This window comes from Vulpes vulpes, chromosome 4 (genome assembly GCF_048418805.1).
Source record: "Vulpes vulpes isolate BD-2025 chromosome 4, VulVul3, whole genome shotgun sequence".
Lineage (NCBI taxonomy): Eukaryota > Metazoa > Chordata > Mammalia > Carnivora > Canidae > Vulpes > Vulpes vulpes.
This window is the reverse complement of record NC_132783.1, coordinates 96,312,755-96,335,620: the sequence shown is the minus strand read 5'-3', so window position 1 is coordinate 96,335,620 and position 22,866 is coordinate 96,312,755. Positions and strand designations below refer to the sequence as shown.

The following is a 22,866-nucleotide window of genomic DNA, read 5'->3' as shown; positions in this document are numbered from 1 at the left end:
ACGCAGCAATTCTCACCACCCTAGCAGGCCGGTCCAGCCCCATCCCATTATATCCTGGTTAACCAGAGTAGCCTCCGTCCTGGCCTCCTTGGGCCTCCTTGGGCCTCCACATCGCCTCCCCAGGAGCCTGTTGTCCACCCCGGAGTCGGAGCCGTTCTTTTAGAGCCATAAACCAGTTGGGGGCACTCGCACGGCCCACGGGGCCAAGCTGCACACTTCGGGAAACACGGGTCTAAACGCACGAGTGAGCGAGCGAGTGAGCGGCTGCGGGGTCTCCGCAAGGGCCCGGCAACAAAGAAACGGCGGAGCAGGGCGCAGCGCCGTCGGGGAAGCCGGGCCCGCGGGGCTGCGGGGAGCGCGGGGCGGGGCGGGGCGGGGCGGGGGCGGGGCACGGGGGCGCGCTCCGAGGGCGCGCGGGGCCGGGCGGGGCGCAGAGCGCGGCGACTCGGGGGCGGGCCCGGGGCTCCACGCGGCCGCCGCGCTCCGCACGGGGGCGCGCTCCGAGGGCGCGCGCGGGGCCGCTCCGGCGGGAGGAGCCTTCCGGCGGCGGCGGGGAGCAGCGGGGAGCGGCGGGAGCGGCGGGAGCGGCGGGAGCGGTGAGTCGCGGGCGCCGGGCCGGGTGGCGAGCGCGCGGGGAGCCCGCGGAGGGGCGGGGGGCGGGCGCGGCCGGGGCGGGCACGCGCGCCCGCGGGGACCCCGTGCCGGCGGCCCTGGGGCGGGGCCCCCGCATCCCGCGGACCCCTGGTCGCCCGCGCCTGGCCGCCCCCGCCTGCAGCAGCCCGGCCTGCGGCGGAGGGCCCCCGAGCGCGGCCGGGGCAGCGCGCCCTGCCGGGCCGGGAGGGGGCTCGTGCCCCCCGCCCGCCCCGCCCGCCCCGCCGCCGCCGCCGCGTGACCGCGGTCCCCGCCGTGAGGGCCCAAAATGGCTGCCGCGGGGACCGGCCCCGCGCTACGGGCGCGAGTGACCGCGGCGACCGGCGCTGCCGACCCCCGGCCCCCGCCTTCCGGGCCCGCGGCCGCCGCGCCTGGTGGGGGAGCCCCCGGCCCCGCCCCGGAACTCGCAACTTTGTGGGAAACAGAGAGGGGAGCCCGGGGTCCCGGACGAGCCCGCGCCCCCTCGACCTTGCCCACGGGGCACAGGCCTCAGCCTTCCAGAAGGACCGCCGTGGCAGCGACTGAGGTCCCTTTACCTTTGCATCCTCCCAGCCCTGAGGCTCTGGGTTCAACCTCCATCATCCTGATGCAAAAGGTCACACGGCCGGCGTCTGTAGAGCAAGGCCAGGTCTCAGCTTCAACGCCACTTGCTCAAAGATGCTTTTCTTTGACTGTGCCTCGTGTGGGCTCCTGAGACTATCCCTGTGATGTTCCTTTATTAGCGTTTCTCATCAGTTGAAGAATTAACTGTGTCCTTGCCCCTTTTATTATCGTCCTGTGATCAGGGCCTGCGTTTGTCTTGCTCACTTACCTGTCCCTGCGTCCAGCAGTTGCCTGTACCAGGTAGGCCCTCGGTGAATATTTGTCGAGTGCTTGAATGAAAAAGGCTACTTCTGAGTGACTTCAGAGCTCAGGAGGCACTTAGCCACCCCAGGGACAACTGCCTTCTGAACCCCCACGGCATTTTGTTTGTACTTTTCCCAAACTCATCATCTCTCTTCTGCCTTGCCCTCTAGATTCTGACTTGGGCACCTCTTGATTTTCTCGTTCATTCTCCTACCCCCAGGTAGGACAGTTTTCAGTATCATGCCAGCTTCCAGGTATTATAATAGGTGGAAAGTGGGTATGCAGGTAAATAAAGAGGCTTTGCCGCACTTACGCTGCCAGACTCAGACTTGACATACAAGATATTTGAGAGAGGAACTCCTTGGGAGGGTGGGTGGAGACTCTATCAAGAAGTCCTGGGACCTTAAGCAGGTTCCTTTCTCCCCTTAGGACTGCAAGTGTCTGGCTTGCAAAAATGACGGTTTGGAAGGAAAGGTCTATCAGTTCCTATCTAGCCTAGCCCTGTGTATAATTGCTCAAAGTATGCATTCAAGTATCAGATTGAGTGTGCAGGTTTTAAGCCCCATGGGTCCTCAGGAAAGGGACAGTATCCATGGTTGTAGTTGTCAAAGAGGAGTCTGTGTAGCAGCAGAGGTTGGCTGTATTTCATGATCAGTCAGATATTAGGATCCTCTGAATACCCTGTGGAAATTTTAGGAAATCTCATACAGATGGGTATAGAGAGGTGCCAACTGGGAAGAAGCATCCCTCTCCTTCCTTACTTCCTGGGGAGAACGCTTACAGGACAGCCAGAGCAGCAGTGACCTTAAAAGCATGTCTATCATCCAACGTTTTTGCTGTCCAGTACCTTAGAATAAAATAGGGCATCTATGTCCATCCTCCTGTGCAAACAGTGATCAGATATATTTAGTTGGAATATAATCATGGGTGGAACTGACCTTTGGTGTGAGGTTAAAGGTAAGAAATCAGTAGCAAGAAGTCATTAAAAAAAAAGGCTGACTTATTTAGAACGTGAAAAATTGTTAAGTTAAAATAAGTATCAAACCTATACTTAATTATACAAAGTTCAAAGTTATGTTTAGTTAACTATTTGTCAGATGTTTTCAGAGACAGTATATGTAATTTGATTTGAGTCTTTATTTTTTTTAAAGATTTTATTTATTTGTTCATGAGAGACACAGAGAGAGAGGCAGAGACACAGCAGAGGGAGAAGCAGGCTCCCTCTGCGGGGAACCCAATGTGGGACTCGAACCTAGAACCCCAGGGTCACGCCCTGAACCAAAGGCAGATGCTCAACCCTTGAGCCACCAGGTGTCCATGATTTGACTATTTAAAGTGGGTGGTAAAACACTCAACTGAATAATCCAAAATACTACAGTCTGGCAGTATTTTAACATTTTTATAAGCCGATGCCACCATCTCAAGTAAAAACCAATAGAATTAAAAAAAAAAAAAAAGATTAGAACATCATTCATCCTAAGGAATTCACCCAAGCCCAAAATTGATCTTGTGGACTGGAATACAGCCGATGATTGCATTGTCATTAGGATGTCTTCAAACCAATCCAAGAGTAGGATCTACATTGTGGAATGGGAGATAGGGGGTGAGGAGGATGCTGGCAGGGAGACAGGTAGAAGGCAATAATTCTCCATGTCTTCTTGATTCTAGAAAAGCCCCCTGGAATAGAGGAGAGTATGTGCCACAAAGCCATTGATAAGTGGAAACTTGCTTTGCAGGAGTCTAGTTCTTTGCCTAGGATTCAACTTTCTGGTCTAGAGTTTGATCTCCTGTGTGGCCACGCCCATGAGAAAGGAATGCTGTGTGTGGACAACCAGCCCAAAGCCAAACAAATTAATAAATGTGGCATTTACTAATGCTCCTTGAGTTAGGATAATTGCCCTTGATAGCCACATCACCTCTGGCCTCCTATGGGTCAGAAGCATGGCAGAAAGTCAGGCAGAAGGACCACTTCCTGGCTCTGCCATCTTGGATGTGATGCTTGATTTTTCTGAGCAGCTCTACAAAACAAGAGATGTTTTCTTGGAGGACTGAAATGAGGATTTGGCATATAATAATGCCAGGAAAACCTAGTGTCTGGCACATAATGGGCACTCAGTCATGTCCCCCAGATAGCGACTTTGGCAGGGTGTTTCACACCTGCCTGGCTCTAACTAAACAAACCAGGGCAACCAGACTTTCTTTCAAACCTCTTTCAAAGTTGTTTTAATCACCAGCAAGATTCCAGTTTAATAATTTAATTTCCATTGTTAATCTTTAGCCAGGGTTAAAGGTCTTTATTACTAAGACCCTGATGAAAAGCACATTCTGTGCTAATATTCCCTGCAAAAGTTTGGGAGAATTTTTTTCCAGTTTAAGCATTTACTCGGCATGTAGCTAAAAGTTGGAGAATAAAGTTTATCTTGGTGAAAAGTTATTTTTGTTAGACATATCATCTTCTTCAGGCAGCCAGGCGCCAGTCCATTTCTACCCCAACCCCATCACCACCACTGCCACCAGTGACTGTATTTATGGGCGGGACTTTAGCCAGTGAGGACAAGAGCTTCCACTTATGGGCAAGTGGCTTCTTAGAAATGTTCCCTACCTTTGGTTAGCATTTTACAATTAATAAAGGTTTAAAAGTTGTCTTGTGCACCTCAGCTTACTAATCTTACTCACTCTGTGAGCCAACTCTCTCCTCCATTTTATTAGACAAAAATTTTGAGGCTCAGAGATGTGAAGTGACTCACATGGTGACATGCCTAGAAAGGAAGTGACAGAGCCAGGACTCCAGTCCACACTGCATTTGATCCAGTCCAGTTCTGATTCCATATGCCATCAGGGTAGGTGCTCACAGGACCAGGCAGCTCCTCTCAACAGGAACCTGCCAGAAAGAACAGGTCCAGCAACCAGCATTAATGTCCAGGGAGTCATTTAAATATCCATACTGGCCCTGCAAGAGAGCAAGCATCTTCCCTCAACTGGCAGGGTATTTGGTCATTATTTATTTATTACTTTATGCAGTTCTCTCCAGCATAATTTCCCCAAACTTACCTGATTATAGGATACCCCTGGTGTACTTCTTAAAAATCTAATTCCTAGGCCACCATAGATCTCCTGAATCGGAATCTCTAGGGAAATACTTTCCTGGTCACAGCTACCTCTCCAGGGAGCAGAGTTCTGGAGCTAGACAACTAAGGTTCACATTCAGGCATCCCTTACTTACTTCAGTAAGTTAGCTACCCACCTTGGAAACTGAACTATTACGAGGGTTAGATGAGATAAATATATAAGGGAAGGTCTTAGAATAAATGGTTATTAAATTAGTGGTTATTACTAAGTAGTATCCTAATTTTGGTGATAAAGATACAGAAACTTGGAGCTGTGGGCCAATATGTACAAGGTTATAGAGTCATTGTGTGGAGCTGGGATGTGAACTTGGATCTGTTGTCTCCATAAACACAGTCACCTGACCAGTATACACCGCTTCTCTCAGTCCCTCCATCCAGGAATCCCCAGTTACAGGACAGTTAGGAAGGTACAGCTTGGAGCCAGGAATTCAAGCTCAGCTAACCAATCATCCAATGAACTTATCTGGAAATGAAACTGATCCCCATTTCCTAATTCATGTAGACTCCACAAGCCATGAAGCTTGTATATGTGGTGGGAGGTGGTCCTGGGCCTAGGAACCAGGGTGGCCTTCACCCTTGCATAGCTGTGCACTGACTGTGTGACATCTAACCTACAAGGAAGGCAGAAATGCCCTCCCAGAATTGTTCATAAAGATCGTGATGTAGTTTAAATAATGACTTGGGTAAATATGGAGTTCATTAACATTGACAGTAGGCCTGTAATAAGTGATATATTAGTGTATTACGAGTAGAAGATCTTTATCATGCCACTCGTTGTTTTAAAAGCTCAAAAAGTCAGAGCACCTGGGTGGCACAGCTGGTTGAGCAGCCAACTCTTGGTTTTAGCTCAGGTCATGATCTCAGGGTCATGAGATCGAGCCCTGTATTGGGCTCTACACTCAGTGAGGAGTCTGCTTAGGACTACCCTCTCCCTCTACCCCTCACCCTACATGTATGCTATGTCTCTCAAAATAAATCTTAAAAAGCTTATAAACTCTATGACTTAGTTATTGTGGATTTCAGAGCAGGCTTACTGCTATTTTTTTGAAAAGTATTTTTGAAAACTGTGTATGGATTTGGATACCAGAGACATTCTGCAAGATTAGTGATCTGATAACTCAGTTGAAAACTTTATCAACAGAGTTGGATGATGTCCATACACAATGAGCTTTATGTGTGAAGCATGTCTCCAAGTTTTTTTGGGGGAAATACAGATTGTATTTATTAAAATATGTTTGTTTTTCAACTTATTGTTTACTGTGTGTTGGGTCTTTCCAAACCCAGGATCAAGCCAGTGTTGGGTACAAGAGAGGTCTTCAGTGAATATTGAATGTATAAAGTAATTTTGTTTATGAATGAATGAATAAAAAGACTTGGAGAAATTTATTTTGATGAGGCTCCATGAGATTGTATTTATACAAAACTTTAGCCAAAAGATTGAATTTTAAGTTATTTTCTTCCTAAAAGATTATTTCTGTCCTCTTCCGGGGGTTAAGGAATCAACATACATAATATGTAAAATAATCTCTTCAGAAATGACTTTTTAATTTTTTAATTTTTATTTTTTTAAAGATTTTACTTATTCCTTTGACAGAGAGAGACAGTGCACAAGTAGGGCGAGGGGCAGAGGGAGAGGGAGAAGCAGACTTCCTCTTGAACAGGGAGCCCAATGCCAGGCTCTGAGGCTCCATCCTGGGACCCTGGGACCATGACCTGAGCCAAAGGCAGACACCCAACCAACTGAACCACTGAGGCACCCTGAAATGATTCCTTTTTTTTTTTTTTTTAAAGATTTATTTATTTATTTATTCATGATAGACACACAGAGAGAGAGAGAGAGAGGCAGAGACACAGGCAGAGGGAGAAGCAGGCTCCATGTTGGGAGCCTGACGCGGGACTCGATCCCGGGACTCCAGGATCATGCTCTGGGCCAAAGGCAGGTGCCAAACCGCTGAGCCACCCAGGGATCCCTGAAATGATTCATTTAAATGCAGTCTAAATCTCTAATAGTTAATGGTCCCAGATAGCTACATCCTGAGTTCATTGTAAGTGATTTTGTCTTTAAACAATAAGGCCTTGGCTTTCTTCTGATAGCAAAGTATTGTTAGTCAACCACAGAAAACTTTATTAAATCTCACATTTTTTCTGCAAAAAATATTTTAATACCTTTAAAATATAAATTTTTCTTTAAAATTACTCACGGACAAGATTCTTTTTTAAAGGACACCTCGGTGGCTCAGCAGTTGAGCATCTGCTCAGAGCACTTGGCTCAGGGCATGATCCCAGAGTCCCGAGATCGAGTCCCACATCAGGCTTCCTGCCTGGAGCCTGCTTCTCCCTCTGCCTATGTCTCTGCCTCTCTCCCTCTCTCTCACTCTCTGTGTCTCTCATGAATAAATAAATAAAACCTTAAAAAAAAAGATTCTTTTTTAAAAATTTGACTTAAATTCAATTAATTAACATATAATGTATTATTGGTTTCAGAGGTAGAAGTCAGTGATTCATCCGTCTTATGTAATACCCAGTGCTCATTACATCATGTGCCAGCACGGAGCCTAACGAGAGGCTCCATCTCACAACCCTGAGATCATGACCTGAGCCGAAATCAAGAGCTGGATGCTTAACTGACTGAGTCACTCGGGCACTGCTCTGAAGCTTTCTTTTGAACCATTTTGGCTTCTTGGTCATTCCTCCTGTCCCCAATATCATCATAAAGTCATACAACGTAATGACTTCGTCCAATGTTCTCTGCAGAAATTCCTAGTTGATAAGTACCTGTTATAAAACTGCCAGAACCATGTGCTCAGCTGTGTTTGAGAACAACTTTATAGAGGTGTCTGATCTTTGACCAAGTTCAATGTGGGCGGGTTGAGGGAACAAGCCCAGGAACCAGAAACCTCCAGAAGGCTGCGCACTTTATGGATGAACCAGACTGCGAGGAAACCAAGGTTCCTTCCCCTTCCTCCCCTGGGGACTTGGCTTCCCTCCCACAGAGGTGCCCCAGGTGGCCTTGGCACCCCCAACCCTCTGACCCAAAAGCTGCTCAGTACCCAGTACACTGCCCACCAGCCAATGGGCACCTAGGACATGGTGGTTTGACCAAGCAGTCAGACCCTGCCACTGCCCAGCCAGCAGATGGAAAGGGCATGCCCAGGGACCCCACCACCACCACCATGTGGTGGTAAAGGCCATGCAGGCACATTCGCCCTGGAGGTGGCTGCAGAGTCAGGGGAGCCTCAGTCCTCTCCCTTAGCACCTTAACTCAGTGCAGAGAGCTGCTGTTTGGTCTCCAATCAGAGCACCCAGGCCTGGGGGTGGACAGGAGGGAGATGAGTGCCCCAGAACTGTGGCAGGACCATTCCTGGCCCCACTATTTCATGTGGAATAGAAAATGGACCATTAAAAAGAAAAAAGTAAAGTAGGACTCCTGATTCTAGAAATGAGTTGATTTATTTAGAGTTGTGAAAGTGAAGTGTGCTTGAAGGTTCATGCATGAAAAGGCTGTCTAATTGAAACATGGGAGTCACAGTTAATAATTAAAATTTTACTTGGTTTGAGATCAGCTGCCTTTGTAAGAATGTTACTATCACATTCCTGACTAGGCTTTATGTTTTTGAAATTTGTAGGAGCAGAGACCGGTTCTTGAGGCTGGTTGGTATTTCTTATGCCAGTATATAGTGCTATCTGAAATCCTTTCTAAGTAAGAAAAATGGTGCTGTATTTGTTTTCTATTGCTGCTATAACAACCACACAGTTAATAGTTGGAAACAGCATGTTACAGTTCTGGAGGTCAGAGGTCTGAAATGAGTCTGGGTTACTTCTGGAGGCTCTTTGCCTTTTCCAGCTTCTGGAGGCCGCCCACATTGCTTGGCTCACCGCCCTACATCACCCCAATCTCTGCTTGTCTCATCTGTTCTTCATACTCTACCCCTCCTGCTCTTCTCTTGTAGGAGCTCTTGTGATTACATGAGGCCCACCTGAACAAGCCAGGCTCATTTCCCAGTCTCAAGATCCTTAACTTACACACCAGCAAAGTCCTTTTGCCACAGAAGGTAACATATCCATGGTCTGTGGGGGTAGGATGTGCACGTCTTGGGGAAGAGGCATTATTCTGCCTACCACAAGTCCACACAAGGCCCATCGCTTTTAGTGTGGGGCTTTCATGGGCTCGGCCAGGAGTCCGAAGATCAGCCTCCTTCCTGTCTTGCTGGATAGACAAGGGTTAGTGTGAGTAGCATCTCAGATTCCTCCTTTCCTCTTCCATAAAATGCGTGTAGTATTCATAGAACACAGTGTCGTGAGAGCTGAGGTGGAATCTTCTGCGGTGGGCGCAGAGTAGGGGCTCACACTCCAGGCGGGCATCCAGCCCAGTTCCTTGCCTGCATGAGAAACTCCAAACGTGTCGAGGTTCCTTTCCCCATCTCTCTCCTTTTTCTTTGTTAAACAAAGACTAAGGCTGCGGCCCCCACCGCCTTCTTTTTCACACGTTCTAGAGTCACCACTGGGTCCTTGTAGTTGTAGGACTTCGCAGTGTCAGTAGAAACCTTTGCATGTAAAGGACTTAAAAGGAGGGCCTCAAAGATACCAGTTCTGTGCAGGCATTAGTTGGTATACTTCGAGGGGAAAAATAGCTAAAAGAGAGTGGTAGAGAGGGTGAGCTGACAGACCAGTGCCCAGGAATGCCTGCTTTGGGTCCTCCAGCTTTACTTCTGCCACCAGCACCAGTCATACAACCTGGTCAAGTTATTTGCCCCTCTGGACCTCTGATTCCTCATCTGTATGGTGCAGTTAAAAATGGTGTGTCTTAGAAAAGATCTTATCTAGCTCTTATGCAGTTAGGACGTCTTTATTTTATAGAGTAACCATGTTTTAAACCCAGCTCATGTTTGTGCCAACTTGACCGAAATGTTGCTATTTCACAAATTGGAAGTGGTTTGTGAGTAAGAACCAGAATTCTGTGAAAGCAGTGTGTTAATTTGGGGGATTATGTATGTTATGTATAAAGGACAAATAGGATTATACCTGAAGACAGATTACTTGGTACTCAGTTTTATGAGAATAATCCATATCAGATATCCATCCGCTGGGGAACACGGTGATTGCTCAGGCCTGAGGGACAGCATAGGCAGCTCAGAGAAACACAGGGAAGGAGACTGCTCAGACTGCATGTACAGCCACAGCTTGGTGCCCAGATCGCTTGAGGGCCGGGCCGAGCGCTGGCAAATCACATGCCTGGCCTTGTGCTTGACCTACTGAATCAGAATTTCCAGACAGGAGATAGTAATTGTCTTTGCAGGAATAAACAGTTCCCCAGGAGGGACACTTAATGTGTGTGTGCAGTCTCTCCCTACTTGATACCACCATGGCTCAGAATTTTTAGAATTTGCCAAGATGACTGTCTCTGCAGTGTTCCCCAACCTCTAGAGGGGATCGTATTCTCCTTTCTTTATGATTGTTTCCTTCTTGGCATTGTATCCTTCTCTCTTCACAATCCCAAAGTAGAAGTAACCACCTACCAAGGTGTTCTTCCTTTTGGCCAGTTGGACTACGGAGAGGCTGTCTTACAGGACACTGCACTCTCCTTGCTTTCTCTCCTGCTGGTCCCTCTTAGTCAGCCTCCTTTGCCATAACCCCACCTGCTGAATCCCCTCCATTTCCTGGGGTGCACTGAGGTATCTCAGCAGGGCCCCAGGTCTCTGCAGACAAGTCTGAAAACTACTGCTCTCCTGGATGTGAATTGGAGTTTTTGTTTTGCTTTTTGTACATTTTGGAAATAACACATGTGATGTATTCTAATTCAAAATTTAGACATTTCTCACACAGTGGCACAGCTCTTTGATGTACATTTTATTTCTTGTATCCCCAGACTTAATGCCCATGATTTGATGTGTTCTAATGTGAAATGTAGACATTTCTCTTCCCACAGCTAAGTCAGCCAAAACCCAGCAGGAATAAACCTATAGTTTAACAAAGTCACACTCGTTGGCTTCTTGCATTGAGGGAGACCACACAACAGAGGAACAGAGTGCTCACCAACATGGGAGGAGATAGATCTGTTAGAGCATCTTGGAGAATAGTGGACTTTTGGTGAAGTTTAATGAAGCTTTGATTGACTTAAACCAGGACTGGGTTTTAAGGTCTAGACTGTGAAGTGGCCCCACTGCCCTGTTTCCTTGGAAATTACCAAGTTAAGAAAAACAGGGAAAGTCATGTCCAGAAACTCTGTAATCTGAAACTCCACATCTAAGCTAGAAATCCAGGTTCCTTTTCTTTGTAAGAGTGGGACATTTCATTCTTTCTATTTTGGTTTCAAATAGTAAAGTTTCTAACAGTTTGTGATTACAGAAGATAAAATGTCTTGATGAGATAAGAGAGCAGTAGTCACTCAGAGAAGGATGGTGTTATGACACTTGATAGCCATGACCTTGGGACAAATACGGCGTCCCATTAACTTTGCACCTGGCTTTATCTGTGCTTGTTATTCCAGCTGGCTTTCTGAGTAGCAGGGCTGATTGTTACTTTCTCAGTCTCACTGACCAGCTATTTCACATGCTGGATTCTTTGCTTCTGTTTTCCTAATGTGCTTGATTTAGATCCAGTGGGCTGTGATATGTATTAATTTGAGATTTTGATCAAGAGGACAAGTATGCCTAGCATTCTGGCACCTGGCATCTTAACGTACCTAAGAACTTATGAAGTACAAAAATATAACTTTATGAAAAATGACCTGGAAAAGAAAGCTTCTATTCAAACTAGTATTAGAAATATAGGGAAAGGAAACAAATAAAAAAGCCGTGGTTTGAAGTCTGCATGGTAGGGATGCCTGGGTGGCTCAGCGGTTGAGCATCTGCCTTTGACCCAGGGTGTGATTCCCAGCATTCAGAATCAAGTCCCATTTGCAGGCTTGCAGGGAGCCTGCTTCTCCCTCTGCCTGTGTCTCTGCCTCTCTCTCTCTCTGTGTCTCTCATGAATAAATAGATAAAATATTTTTTTAAAAAAACCTTTTGAAGCCTGCATGGTGATTCGATCCTTCAGTCTGCTAATGTCACACAGAGAGATCTAGTCTGAGGAGATCACCAGCTTTGAGGATAAAGATCAGAGACAAAAAGAAACAGTCAACAAAACTAAAAGACAACCTACAGAATGGGAAGAGATATTTGCAAATGACTTATCAGATAAAGGACTAGTATCCAAGATTTATAAAGAACTTATTAAACTCAACAGCAAAGAAACAAACAATCCAATCATGAAATGGACAAAAGACATGAACAGAAATCTCACAGAGGAAGACATAGACATGGCCAACAAGCACATGAGAAAATGCTCCGCATCACTGGCCATCAGGGAAATACACATCAAAACCGCAATGAGATACCACCTCACACCAGTGAGAATGGGGAAAATTAATAAGACAGGAAACAACAAATGTTGGAGAGGATGTGGAGAAAGGGGAAGCCTCTTGCCCTGTTGGTGGGAATGTGAACTGGTGCAGCCACTCTGGAAAACTGTGTGGAGGTTCCTCAAAGAGTTAAAAATAGACTTGCCCTGCAATCCAGCAATTGCACTGCTGGGGATTTACCCCAAAGATGCAGATGCAGTGAAACGCCAGGACACCTGCACCCGATGTTAATAGCAGCAATGTCCACAATAGCCAAACTGTGGAAGGAGACTTGGTGTCCGACAGATGAATGGATAAAGAAGATGTGGTCTATGTATACAATGGAATATTACTCAGCCATTAGAAACAACAAATACCCGCCATTTGCTTTGACATGGATGGAACTGGAGGGTATTATGCTGAGTGAAATAAGTCAGTTGGAGAAGGACAAACATTATATGGTCTTATTCATTTGGGGAATATAAAAAATAGTGAAAGGGAATAAAGGGGAAAGGAGAAAAAATGAGTAGGAAATATCAGAAAGGGAGACAGAACATGAGAGACTCCTAACTCTGGGAAACGAACAAGGGGTGGTAGAAAGGGAGGTGGGTGGGGGATGGGGGTGTCTGGGTGATGGGCACTGAGGGGGGCACTTGATGGGATGAGCACTGGGTGTTATGCTATATGTTGGCAAATTGAGCTCCAATAAAATAAAAAATAAAAAGATCAGAGACAAGGCTACAACATTATTTATTATGGTGAAAAGCTGAAAATAATTTAAAAATTAAAGGTGTTGTATATACCCAAAATGAATATTTAGCACTGTGGGGAATGCTCCTTAGGTAAGCGCCTCTCCCCAAATATCAGGAAATTGAAATAGAGAGTATGCTATCAACTTTATTTTTTTATTTCTATGATATGAATAAAAAAATGTCTGCAAGGAATTGCCAAAACATTAAGGATGGTCATCTCAGTGTGGTTAAATTAGCAAAGATTTGTTTCTTTATTCTGTTTTTTAAAATTTGTGTATTTGCGGAGAAAGAGCACAAGCAGGTAGAGCAGCAGGCAGAGGGAGAGGAGAAGCAGGCTCCCGCTGAGCAGGGCACACACCCCCCCCCCCCCCCCCCCCCCCCCGCCCCAATGTGAGGTTCTGTCCCAGGACCCTGGGATCATTACCTGAGCCGGAGAGCAGACGCTTAACCAACTGACCAACTGAGACACCCAGGCGCCCCATTCTGTATTTCCTACAACAAGCTTATATTATTCAGAACACTACCATAAGCATGCATTACAGTAATACACTGCAGTTCTAAAAATAAGTATATCGCTTAGAGAAAGAAATCAGTTACTTTTGGGAAAACAGTAGTGGTTCTTAGCCATGAAATAGGTATTCTGTGAGGGAAATGATATGCTACAGTGTGACTTGTATTCACGGGCTTGTCTAAATGTGTTTTACCCACTATGTTCCTGTTAGATTGAGGAATATAACTTTGCATTTTTTTTAAAGATTTTATTTATTTATTCATGAGAGACACAGAGAGAGAGGCAGGCTCCATGCAGGGAGCCCGATGTGGGACTTGATCCCGGGACTCCAGGACCATGCCCTGGGCCAAAGGCAGGCATTAAACCGCTGAGCCATCCAGGGATCCCCCAACTTTGCATTTTTGATTGGTGGTTTTTTATGCTGAACAGGGCTGACTGAATCTCAGTCTTTTTCCAATTGTAAAATTTTTAGCATATAATCCTTTTTTGCATAATTAGTCACTTCTATCAGTAGAAATCACAAATTTAGTAGACTAGAATGAAGCAGTAGTTTTGGCGCTGGTTGTTGCACCCAGAAAAGGGGTTGCAAACTTCAGACCTTGTTACTACTAATGTTATTTTTAACTTTTTCTATTTCTGTTTTTTCTAGAGTATTTCTGGGCTTCCAAACATTAAGGAATGATGAAATACTGTGTATTTATAAAGAGAAATATGAGGGAAATTATTGAAATTTGGTTAGGATCAGTTGGGATTTATTGACAAAGTAAACTTTGGATTTAGATTGTCTTTCTGCCATTCATAGCAAAGTTATTTTTGTAAAAAGGAACTTATATAAATCTTTACCAGGAAATTAATGTGACTATAAACTTTCTAAAATGTATGGCAGCATTGTAAGTCTTAACTAGACTTGTCTTTTTGACCCTCTAGAGTCCAGGACGATGTCTGGAGAACTTCCACCAAACATTAACATCAAGGAACCTCGATGGGATCAAAGCACTTTTGTTGGACGAGCCAATCATTTCTTCACTGTAACGGATCCCAGGAATATTCTGTTAACCAACGAACAACTAGAGAATGCAAGAAAAATAGTCCATGATTACAGGTAACATTTATGATTATGCTTTCTGATTAATACAGGAATAGGTCACCATGTTCGCCTGTTGTCTTTAAACCTTCACTTAGTGATTTTACAACTTTTTTTTTTGCAATGGAATCCTTTTTACCAGAAAAAGAGGAAATAGGAAGACATGTTCTATCCCCTGAGGCTGAGCCTTAATGCAGAGATCTGGGGTTCACAGTAACCTGAAAGTAAGATAGCTGTCCTTCCAACTCCTAGGTACCAATCTTGAGGTCCCCTTTCCCAACACTCTGCCTCCTATTCTCCAGTACGTCCCTGCATCTATAGCACCCCCCTGTGTATCTCTCTGATGGAGATCACATCATGCAGAAAGCAAGTTGTCAAGAATTAGAGAAGGTTGGTTGCTTGGAGATAAAAACTCAGTGAATAAACCTCACAGGTAGGAGCTCAGATGGAAAGATGCTGGTGGCAGGTTTGTAGGTTTGGGCTGCAGTTTGTCAATTCAAAGAGCCAGTCATGAAGTCAGAGAAGAGAGATGCTCTGATAAGGCAGAGTCACAGCCGTCTAAAAGACCACATAAATATTTCAGGCTTTGTGGGCCACAAAGGGTTTCTGTTCACTGTTTTTCTTATTTTATTTTTTTAACATCCTTTTAAAAAATTAAAAGCTACTTTTGGCTAGTGAGGCAGACAGGCCACGACAGTAGTTTACACACTCCTGCTCTAAGGGAGAGTCAGTCAGAAGCTGGGAATTAGAACAGTGGATGCTACACACCTGAACATGCCGTGAGCAGGGCACACAAGGTGGGTATTTGATGGACACATGAGTGGTTAGGGAAGGACCCAAGGGCAGTCTGTAAAGTTTGTTGCCAAACACTGAGACTGGCCCAATCTTAGCACACGCCAGTGCATCAAGAGAGAATAGCCAGACAACAGAACACCTCGGAACCTCGTGTGAGAATACTGAAGAACAAGGCAGAACACAAGCAGAAGCACATGTCAGGAGTTCAGGAAAGCAGATGCTCTGTGAATCTGGAAGAAAAGCCATAAAAAGGAGAGGTGGAGAGGAAAAAAGCTAGAGTCGTTGAAAAGATGACATACAAACATTGCAGAGAAACTGTCGCTGTAAGAGCAAGAGGAGGGAGCAGTGCTAGAGGTGGAGCTGGGCGCTAGAGACAGACAACAGTGGCTACATCACTGCACATTTTCTAAAACTCATTAAATCATACACTTAAGATGGGTGACTTTTGTTGCATTTAAATTATTCCTCAATAAAATTGATTTAATTTTTCAAAAAAGGCGATGCTTCCCAATTCATTTGCAACACTGATCCTGTAAATGACAGAAGCACACTAAAAGAATGCAGTGGCCCATCTTGCAAATAATGTAAAAATCCAAAATAAAATACTAGCATGTTAAATCTGTTTCGTTAAATTATGAACAAGTCGGATTTGTTCCAGGAATACAAAGGTGATTTATTTTAGGACATCTATTAATGTAATTACACATCAAAGCAGGAAAGCATCTTGATAGATGCCTGAAAGAAGGTAAAATTATCCATGTTTTTCTCAGAAAATAATCAGCGAGGAATAATGTACGGTATTTCTTACATATGATGAAGAATACACATCCCACATTAGCAGCCAGCATCACACTAAATAATGAAACAGTAGGGCTGAACTTTCCAGACAGTTCTGCAGAAAAGCAATCCTGTGGAATATTCCCCCCCCGCCATACCAGAAAGGAGAGAGAGAAAGAAAGACAGAAAGAAAGGCAGAAGGACAAATAGAAAAAGAAAGAAAAAAAGAAAAGAAAAGAAAAAGAGGCTTCCAGAGTCAAATTTCGAAAGATTTATATCCCATCTTTTTTTTTTCCTTAAATTTTTATTTTTAAGTAATCTCCACACCCAACACAGGGCTGGAACTTACAATCCCGAGATCAGGAGTTGCATGCCTCACTGAGCCAGCCAGACGCCCCTACATCCCATTCTTCAGGATGTCACATCCTGTTGACTTTTGAAGGATTCCAGGAAGTATTAAAGTAAAGAAAGCTGCCAGTCTGTTTCCCAAACTTGAACATGGGACTGTTTTCTTTCCTGTAACACCTAATAACATCTAAGAGAATACACTCCTAAAAATCTTGTATTACAAGGCATTCTCTTAAAGTCAGGAGCAAGTCAGAATGCCTCCATCTTCACTATTGTATAACATTGTTCTGGAAGCCCTAATCAGTTCAGTAAGGCATAAAGAAATAAGGGCACCTGGCCGACTTACCGGTGGGGTCCTAAATTTGAGCCGCACATTGGGTATAGAGATTGCTTAAATAGGAGGGAAAGGAGATCTTAAAAACAAGAGACAATCTCTTTTTTTCCTCTCTCTTTTTTTTCGCAAATGATGGTATTCTCACCAATCAACTAAAAAAACCAGTAGAACAAATAAGAGAATACAAGTGGGCTATACAGTTTCTTATACAACAGCAATAATCAGACAATATTTTTCAGATTTCATTCATGAGATTAAAAATATATATATACCTATATATAAAATATCTGGGAATACACTTACCCGGAAGTGTGAAGCAGTTCCAAGACTGCTGGGGGTGGGGAGGGGTCATTAAAAGAAGCCTTTGGTAACTGGAGAAACATGCAGTAAGTCTGGATAGAAAGTCTTAATACAGTAGAGGTGTCAGCTCTCTCCAAATCAATATAGTTTCAGTCCAAATACAATTGTGCTCACCTGTAAAATTGACAGAAGAATTCTGAGCATTGTCCAGAAAATTAATGAGTATAACTCAGGCACTTTTGAAAGAGGAAAGGAGTCGTCCTGGCGGGAGAGACTACTATTCTACTGGGCACAGAATGGACTGTCAGAGGGTGGGCACGGGCCCCACAAGGTGAAAATAGTGGAAATTATAGAAAGCCCCAAAACCAAGCCCAGCATTCAGAGAATCTCAACTGATGATGACTATAGCATTTAAATCTTGGGTGTTAGGATGGCAGAGCAGCTAATGGGAAAGGCAAGTTAAGCAAGTTTCACATGTTCATATCTTCATATAAATTCCAAATAAATTAAGAACTTCAGAGACAATTAAAAAAAAAAACAACTGGTGGGTAGCCCTGGTGGCGCAGTGGTTTAGCGCCGCCTGCAGCCCGGGGTGTGATCCTGGAGACCCTGGATCGAGTCCCACGTTGGGCTTCCTGCATGGAGCCTGCTTCTCCCTCTGCCCATGTCTCTGCCTCTCTCTCGCTCTCTCTGAAGCGATAAATAAATAAATCTTAAAAAAAAAAAAACTGGTAACAAAAGTGCAAGACATAGAGGTGAATATTTGTATAACCCTGAAGCAGGTCAAAACTTTCTAGGTAGAGACTTTATTTGTTCCTACCTGACTACATAAGATAAAAATGTTCAGGGGAGCAGATTACACAGCTAACAAGATTACCCACAGTGAGTCAAGTTCACACGTGAGCCGCTTAAACAGTGAGGATGCTGCCGCCGCTGACAATCAACAGACATACTCGAGTACAGAAAAAGGACAAAAGGCGTATTCACAGCCTCAGTATTTTACACTTTTGTCTCAGCCAGTGTACTCATTTCTTCCTGATTAACCTTGGATGTGAGGCAAGATTTATTAATAAGGAGATTGACTTCCTCATCCTTTACAAACGGAAAAGATTAGAAGCAATTAAAGTGTCCACTAATCGGGATTGGGATAATCTACTATCTTATAATCGTACCGTGGGAACTGGAGCATTTAAAAGGATGATGTGTTACTTTTAAACTATTACTTCCACAAAGACCCTGATTCCAAATAAGGTCACAGTCTGAGGTTCTGGGTAGATATGAATTTGGGGGGATACTGTTCAACCCAGTATAGATGATATAGAAGAAGATCTGAAGAAACAGAAAAGTGTTTAAAAAATACTATTCATTTTAAAAAGGTCATAAAGTGATGGTACGGGGTTTATAGAGATCCTAAGTGGCTTATACAGATCCTGCAAGACAGTGGCAGTGTCTTCACAAAACAGTATAAGTACAAATGAGTAGTCAAAGGCTTGAATGGTTTTAATTGCACTAAGAGTGTCTATATTTTCTAAATTTTTAGCAATGAACATGTGTTTCTTTGATAACAAGATAAAATAATGAGCCTTTCTAATTAGGATTTCAAACTATAGGTATAAAAATGAATTCATGTTCTTAATTGCCTATCACAATTATCTATCTAATTGGTTGAAAATATTACAAGGTTTGCAAAGTTCAAAAATGTTTTTAAATATATCATTTAAAACAATATTTCAAAGTTGAATACTTCAGGATACAAGATAAGTTTTGTTTTTCAAAATTACAAAATTTGAGATACATGGGTTTGAAATGTTTTGTGTTACTATCTTTTGTGTTACTAAAATTTCACTGCAGGCATAGTTGTTTTAGGTAAGGGTAAACTTAAAAACTTTCTAGCTATACGTCTCTAGAGCACTGATGAGATATTTGAAATGAATGGTTCTCTTGCTATTTCTTATTTCCCTAGGCAAGGAATTATTCCTCCAGGTCTTACAGAAAATGAATTATGGAGAGCAAAGTACATCTATGATTCAGCTTTTCATCCCGACACAGGTGAAAAGATGATTTTGATAGGAAGAATGTCGGCTCAGGTTCCAATGAACATGACCATCACAGGTTGTATGATGACATTTTATAGGTAAGTTATTAAGTGTAATAACAGCAATTCATTTTATAGTACAGAAGCTTAAAGTACATTTGTATATGTAAATAGTTTTATTGAAATGAATGTCATTTCACATTGAGTTCCATTTTATATAAATGTCACAACTCTAGGGTTTTTTTTTAAACTTTTCCCTGTGCTAAATGAATAGTATTCTCTTTGTTATTCAAAAGGAGACTGAATTTTTCCCTAACTCTTACATCCAAAAGAAAATGAGATGGAGAAAGAAAATTAAAAAGTCGCTAAGCAAATTCTCTTTTTAATCCATTCATAAGATACAAATATAAGTGTAGGTGTGGCCATAGACAGACATTTAGGCTTGCATGTGCCATTAGGAGGGATCAGGGCTACTTCACCTACAGATGCCTTGTTTTTTCCCCAAGAGAAGGCACCTGATATTTGTTGAGTGCCTACTGTATGCCAGGCTCTCTACAGAGTTAAGATCAAATTTAAGGAAGGTAACTTGATCCTCACTGTTAACCTTTTGAGGTTAGTGTTAACCCTCTCTAAAGAAGGATACTGAGAATCAGAGGATGGACACCTGCCCCACCACACAGGTCCAAAGCCTTCGACGCAGAACGCAGGGTCTTTGACCTAGCGTACTCCCTCGTCAGTCCATCTCCTCTATGGTTACTGGTGTTCATATTTTCTGTCCTGCACAGCGGCTAGATAGATCACAGGCGATGACCAGTATGTGATGGATCACTCTGTTTTAGGACTACCCCGGCGGTGCTGTTTTGGCAGTGGATCAACCAGTCCTTCAATGCCGTGGTCAATTACACCAACAGAAGTGGAGACGCTCCCCTCACTGTAAAGTAAGACTGGACCAGTTAATGGTTCTCTGTTCCTCAGGGTGCATTTGGTTCAGTGGTATATAAGCTGTTGATTTGTTCGGAATATCATGGGGCATATTGTACAGTAATGTTTCTTCTCCTCCCTTCTTATCAAGATGATTGTTCTCAGCCTGCCTTCTCAGACATAACTCATGCTGTTAGGCAGATTTGTCTCCCACATCCTCAGGCTCCCCCTGCAGAACACATTTCTGGGAGTTCAGGACCCGCCTGTGGCAAATGATAAGCTGTGTCCTCATCTACCCTGAGCCTGTGGCCAGATAACAGCATCAAAAGTAGCGGCGTCCATAGTGTAATTTCTGCAGAAACCAAGGAGATTTGTCTTTACATAAGCCAAGTATAGAGCCAAACAGAAGGTGAATAAGTTTAAAATGTTACCTCCTGTAAAAAACTGTTTGAACAGGCTTAAGTGATTAGTGAACCAAAACTTTTAGCTCAATTTGGAGAATACTTCGCAAGTGTTTTTTTTATTTGTCACCTTTAAATGGCTTTGGACAGTCCATTGTCTTCCCTTGTCACCATATGAAACAAAGGCTATGGAAATCTGCCATTGGCAGTGTTTATCAAACCTTCATTTCTTGCAACCCCTTGAATTAAAACTTATTTTATTTATATATTTTTCTTACACAGCATACAAGGGGGCGGGGTGTGGACAGAGGGAGAAGGTTAGACAATATTAAGTAGGCTCCGTGCCCAGCAGGGAGCCCAGCATGGGGTTCGATCTTACAGCACTGAGGTCATGACCTGAGCCGAAACCAAAAGTTTTAAGATTTTATTTATTTATTTATGAGAGACACCGAGAGAAAGACAAAGACACAGGCAGAGGAAGAAGCAGATTCCCCTCAGGGAGCGCATTGAGGGACTCGATCCTAGGACTCCAGAATCTCAACCTGAGCCAAAGGCAGATGCTCAACCGCTGAGCCACCCAGGTGCCCCAAGAGTCAGACACTTAACTGACTGAGCCACCCAGGTGCCCCTAAAAGTTACTTTAAAATAGAAGGGAAGAGCAGTGCCTAACAGCCTGTTGAAGATGGGACTTTTAGTACTTCTATACCATAACTTATAATTTTAAGAACAGCATTGTACTTTTACTTCCAGTATGTATATTTATAATTTTGAGAAGTACTTTTTATTTAAGCAGATGCTGCCCACACTTAGGCCAAGATGCTTTTTCCTGCTCGCTCACAGCCCCCTCTGTCCGCCCCCAGGGCCCGTTCCCTAGGGCCGCTTGCCGTAGGTGGTGGTGGGCTTGTCTGCAAAAAATGCCACTCTTCCAGGGTCTGCTTGCTTCCCTACTATATGTGTCTGTTTGTGAAGTGATCATGAGTGTTGTTTTGTGGGATCTTCCTTCATAATCATGCTCTTTCACTTTCCCCCTCATTTCTTCCAAAAAATGTCAAACCCGGGTTTCTTGACATGCAACTTGTTTTTCACACACTGCTCTTTCTTTTCAGTGAATTGGGAACAGCTTATGTTTCCGCGACAACTGGTGCCGTAGCAACAGCTCTAGGCCTCAATGCATTAACCAAGGTACTTGGATTTTTATTTCCCTAGTAAGACTTCTTAATTTGTCCTCACCTGCCTGGCTCCAAGTCTCTCGATTATTTCCCAAAATAGTTCAAGTCCTGGGACTTTCTTATTACCATCATTGTCTTCACCTATGTATCTCAATTGGGCCTTCCAATGAACTGGGGAAGGGCTGTCACTGGCGACGTCTGCCAAGCCCCTGCTCCATCCTTGGTACTGGGTCACACATGCTCAGTGTTCCCTGACCCTAACTGCCCACTAGAGGCTGTGTGCCGATGAGTGTGCCAGCACCCGCACCTCTGGAGAAGAGCAGATGCCAGCACCTGAACTCAAGACCCTAGTCCATTAGGCAGGCCAATCTGGCCAGTGTCTCGGAAGTGTGCCTTATCCCAGTTGCCCATACTGGAAATAGACAAACACCACCAGGAAACAAATTTTCAAAGTACTCCTGGCCTGAGCTTCCGTATAAAGAAGACTGTTTTTAGCAGATTTCAAGAAGAAATAAGTATTTTGCATTTGGTCATACGGGCAAAAGTAAGATAATGCTTTTGGGATTTTTCTTTCTGCAGCATGTCTCACCTCTCATAGGACGGTTTGTTCCCTTCGCTGCAGTAGCTGCTGCTAATTGCATTAATATCCCCTTAATGAGGCAAAGGTAAGGGTCATATGTAGTCTTAGAAAAGACTGGTGCTTGACAAGAGAGCGTTGTAATAAGTTTTGTTGAAACTTTTAACAATTTGTTTTAATTTTTATAGATGGAATTATATGGGACCTGGGGTTGCTTCAGAGTAATGTGTCATGGGCACAGGGATGGGTCCATTTGTGAAACAAGCTTAGCCATCAGTTGCTAATTATTGAAGTAGGCTGATGAGTGTAGGGAGGGTGGTTAGAAGACTCTCCCTGCTTCTGTGTAATAAAAAGTTTAAAACATATATCTCAAACTAACATGTAGCTGTTCTAGAGCTAGGCAAAGAAGGTCTATACACAGAAAGTTTATTTCCTAAAATAGGTTCTCCCCTTCCCACCCTAGAACTGTCCTATTGGGTTTAAAGTAATATTAATCCATATTTTTGGAAGTATTCTATAGAACTGGCAAAAATTAAATGAGAAGAAAGAATAAGAAAAAGCATAATGAAAAACAGGGTAGCAATAGGAGCTATAATTTTAGTGTTAGTAACTAGAATTAAATATCTAGTAGTGCCATATATTAGTGATTCCTATGTCAGGATAGTTAGTTTACTTAATAATATATTATATTTATCTCTCATTTGGAAAGTTGTTCAGATTTGCACATGAGCATAAAAATTAGCCTTATCTTTAAGTTAGCATATTCACCCTTTAAGTTATATTGTTACTAAAAAGGTGTAACACCTTTTAAAAAATAAATAAATAAATTTTTTAAAAGTAACATTTTTTTTAAATGGAG

The 22,866-nt window shown here is 43.7% G+C and overlaps 1 protein-coding gene across 8 annotated transcripts in view; it reads left to right on the top strand.

The window, feature by feature from the left end:
- Positions 1-518: 518 nt before the first annotated feature.
- Positions 519-22,866, top strand: part of SFXN1 (sideroflexin 1) — a 39,256-nt gene continuing 16,908 nt past the window's right edge. For 2 of the 8 annotated variants that reach the window (XM_072756566.1, XM_072756563.1), the window contains exons 1-6: positions 521-587; positions 14,194-14,368; positions 18,868-19,038; positions 19,779-19,877; positions 21,368-21,443; positions 22,010-22,095. In XM_072756566.1, the coding sequence (XP_072612667.1) occupies positions 14,205-14,368; positions 18,868-19,038; positions 19,779-19,877; positions 21,368-21,443; positions 22,010-22,095 (596 nt within the window). In that variant the 5' untranslated portion in view covers positions 521-587; positions 14,194-14,204. Of the gene's footprint in view, positions 597-906; positions 1,495-8,575; positions 8,678-14,193; positions 14,369-18,867; positions 19,039-19,778; positions 19,878-21,367; positions 21,444-22,009; positions 22,096-22,866 lie in introns of those variants that run through there. The other 6 variants (XM_072756565.1, XM_072756561.1, XM_072756568.1 and 3 more) reach the window with 5 other exon arrangements.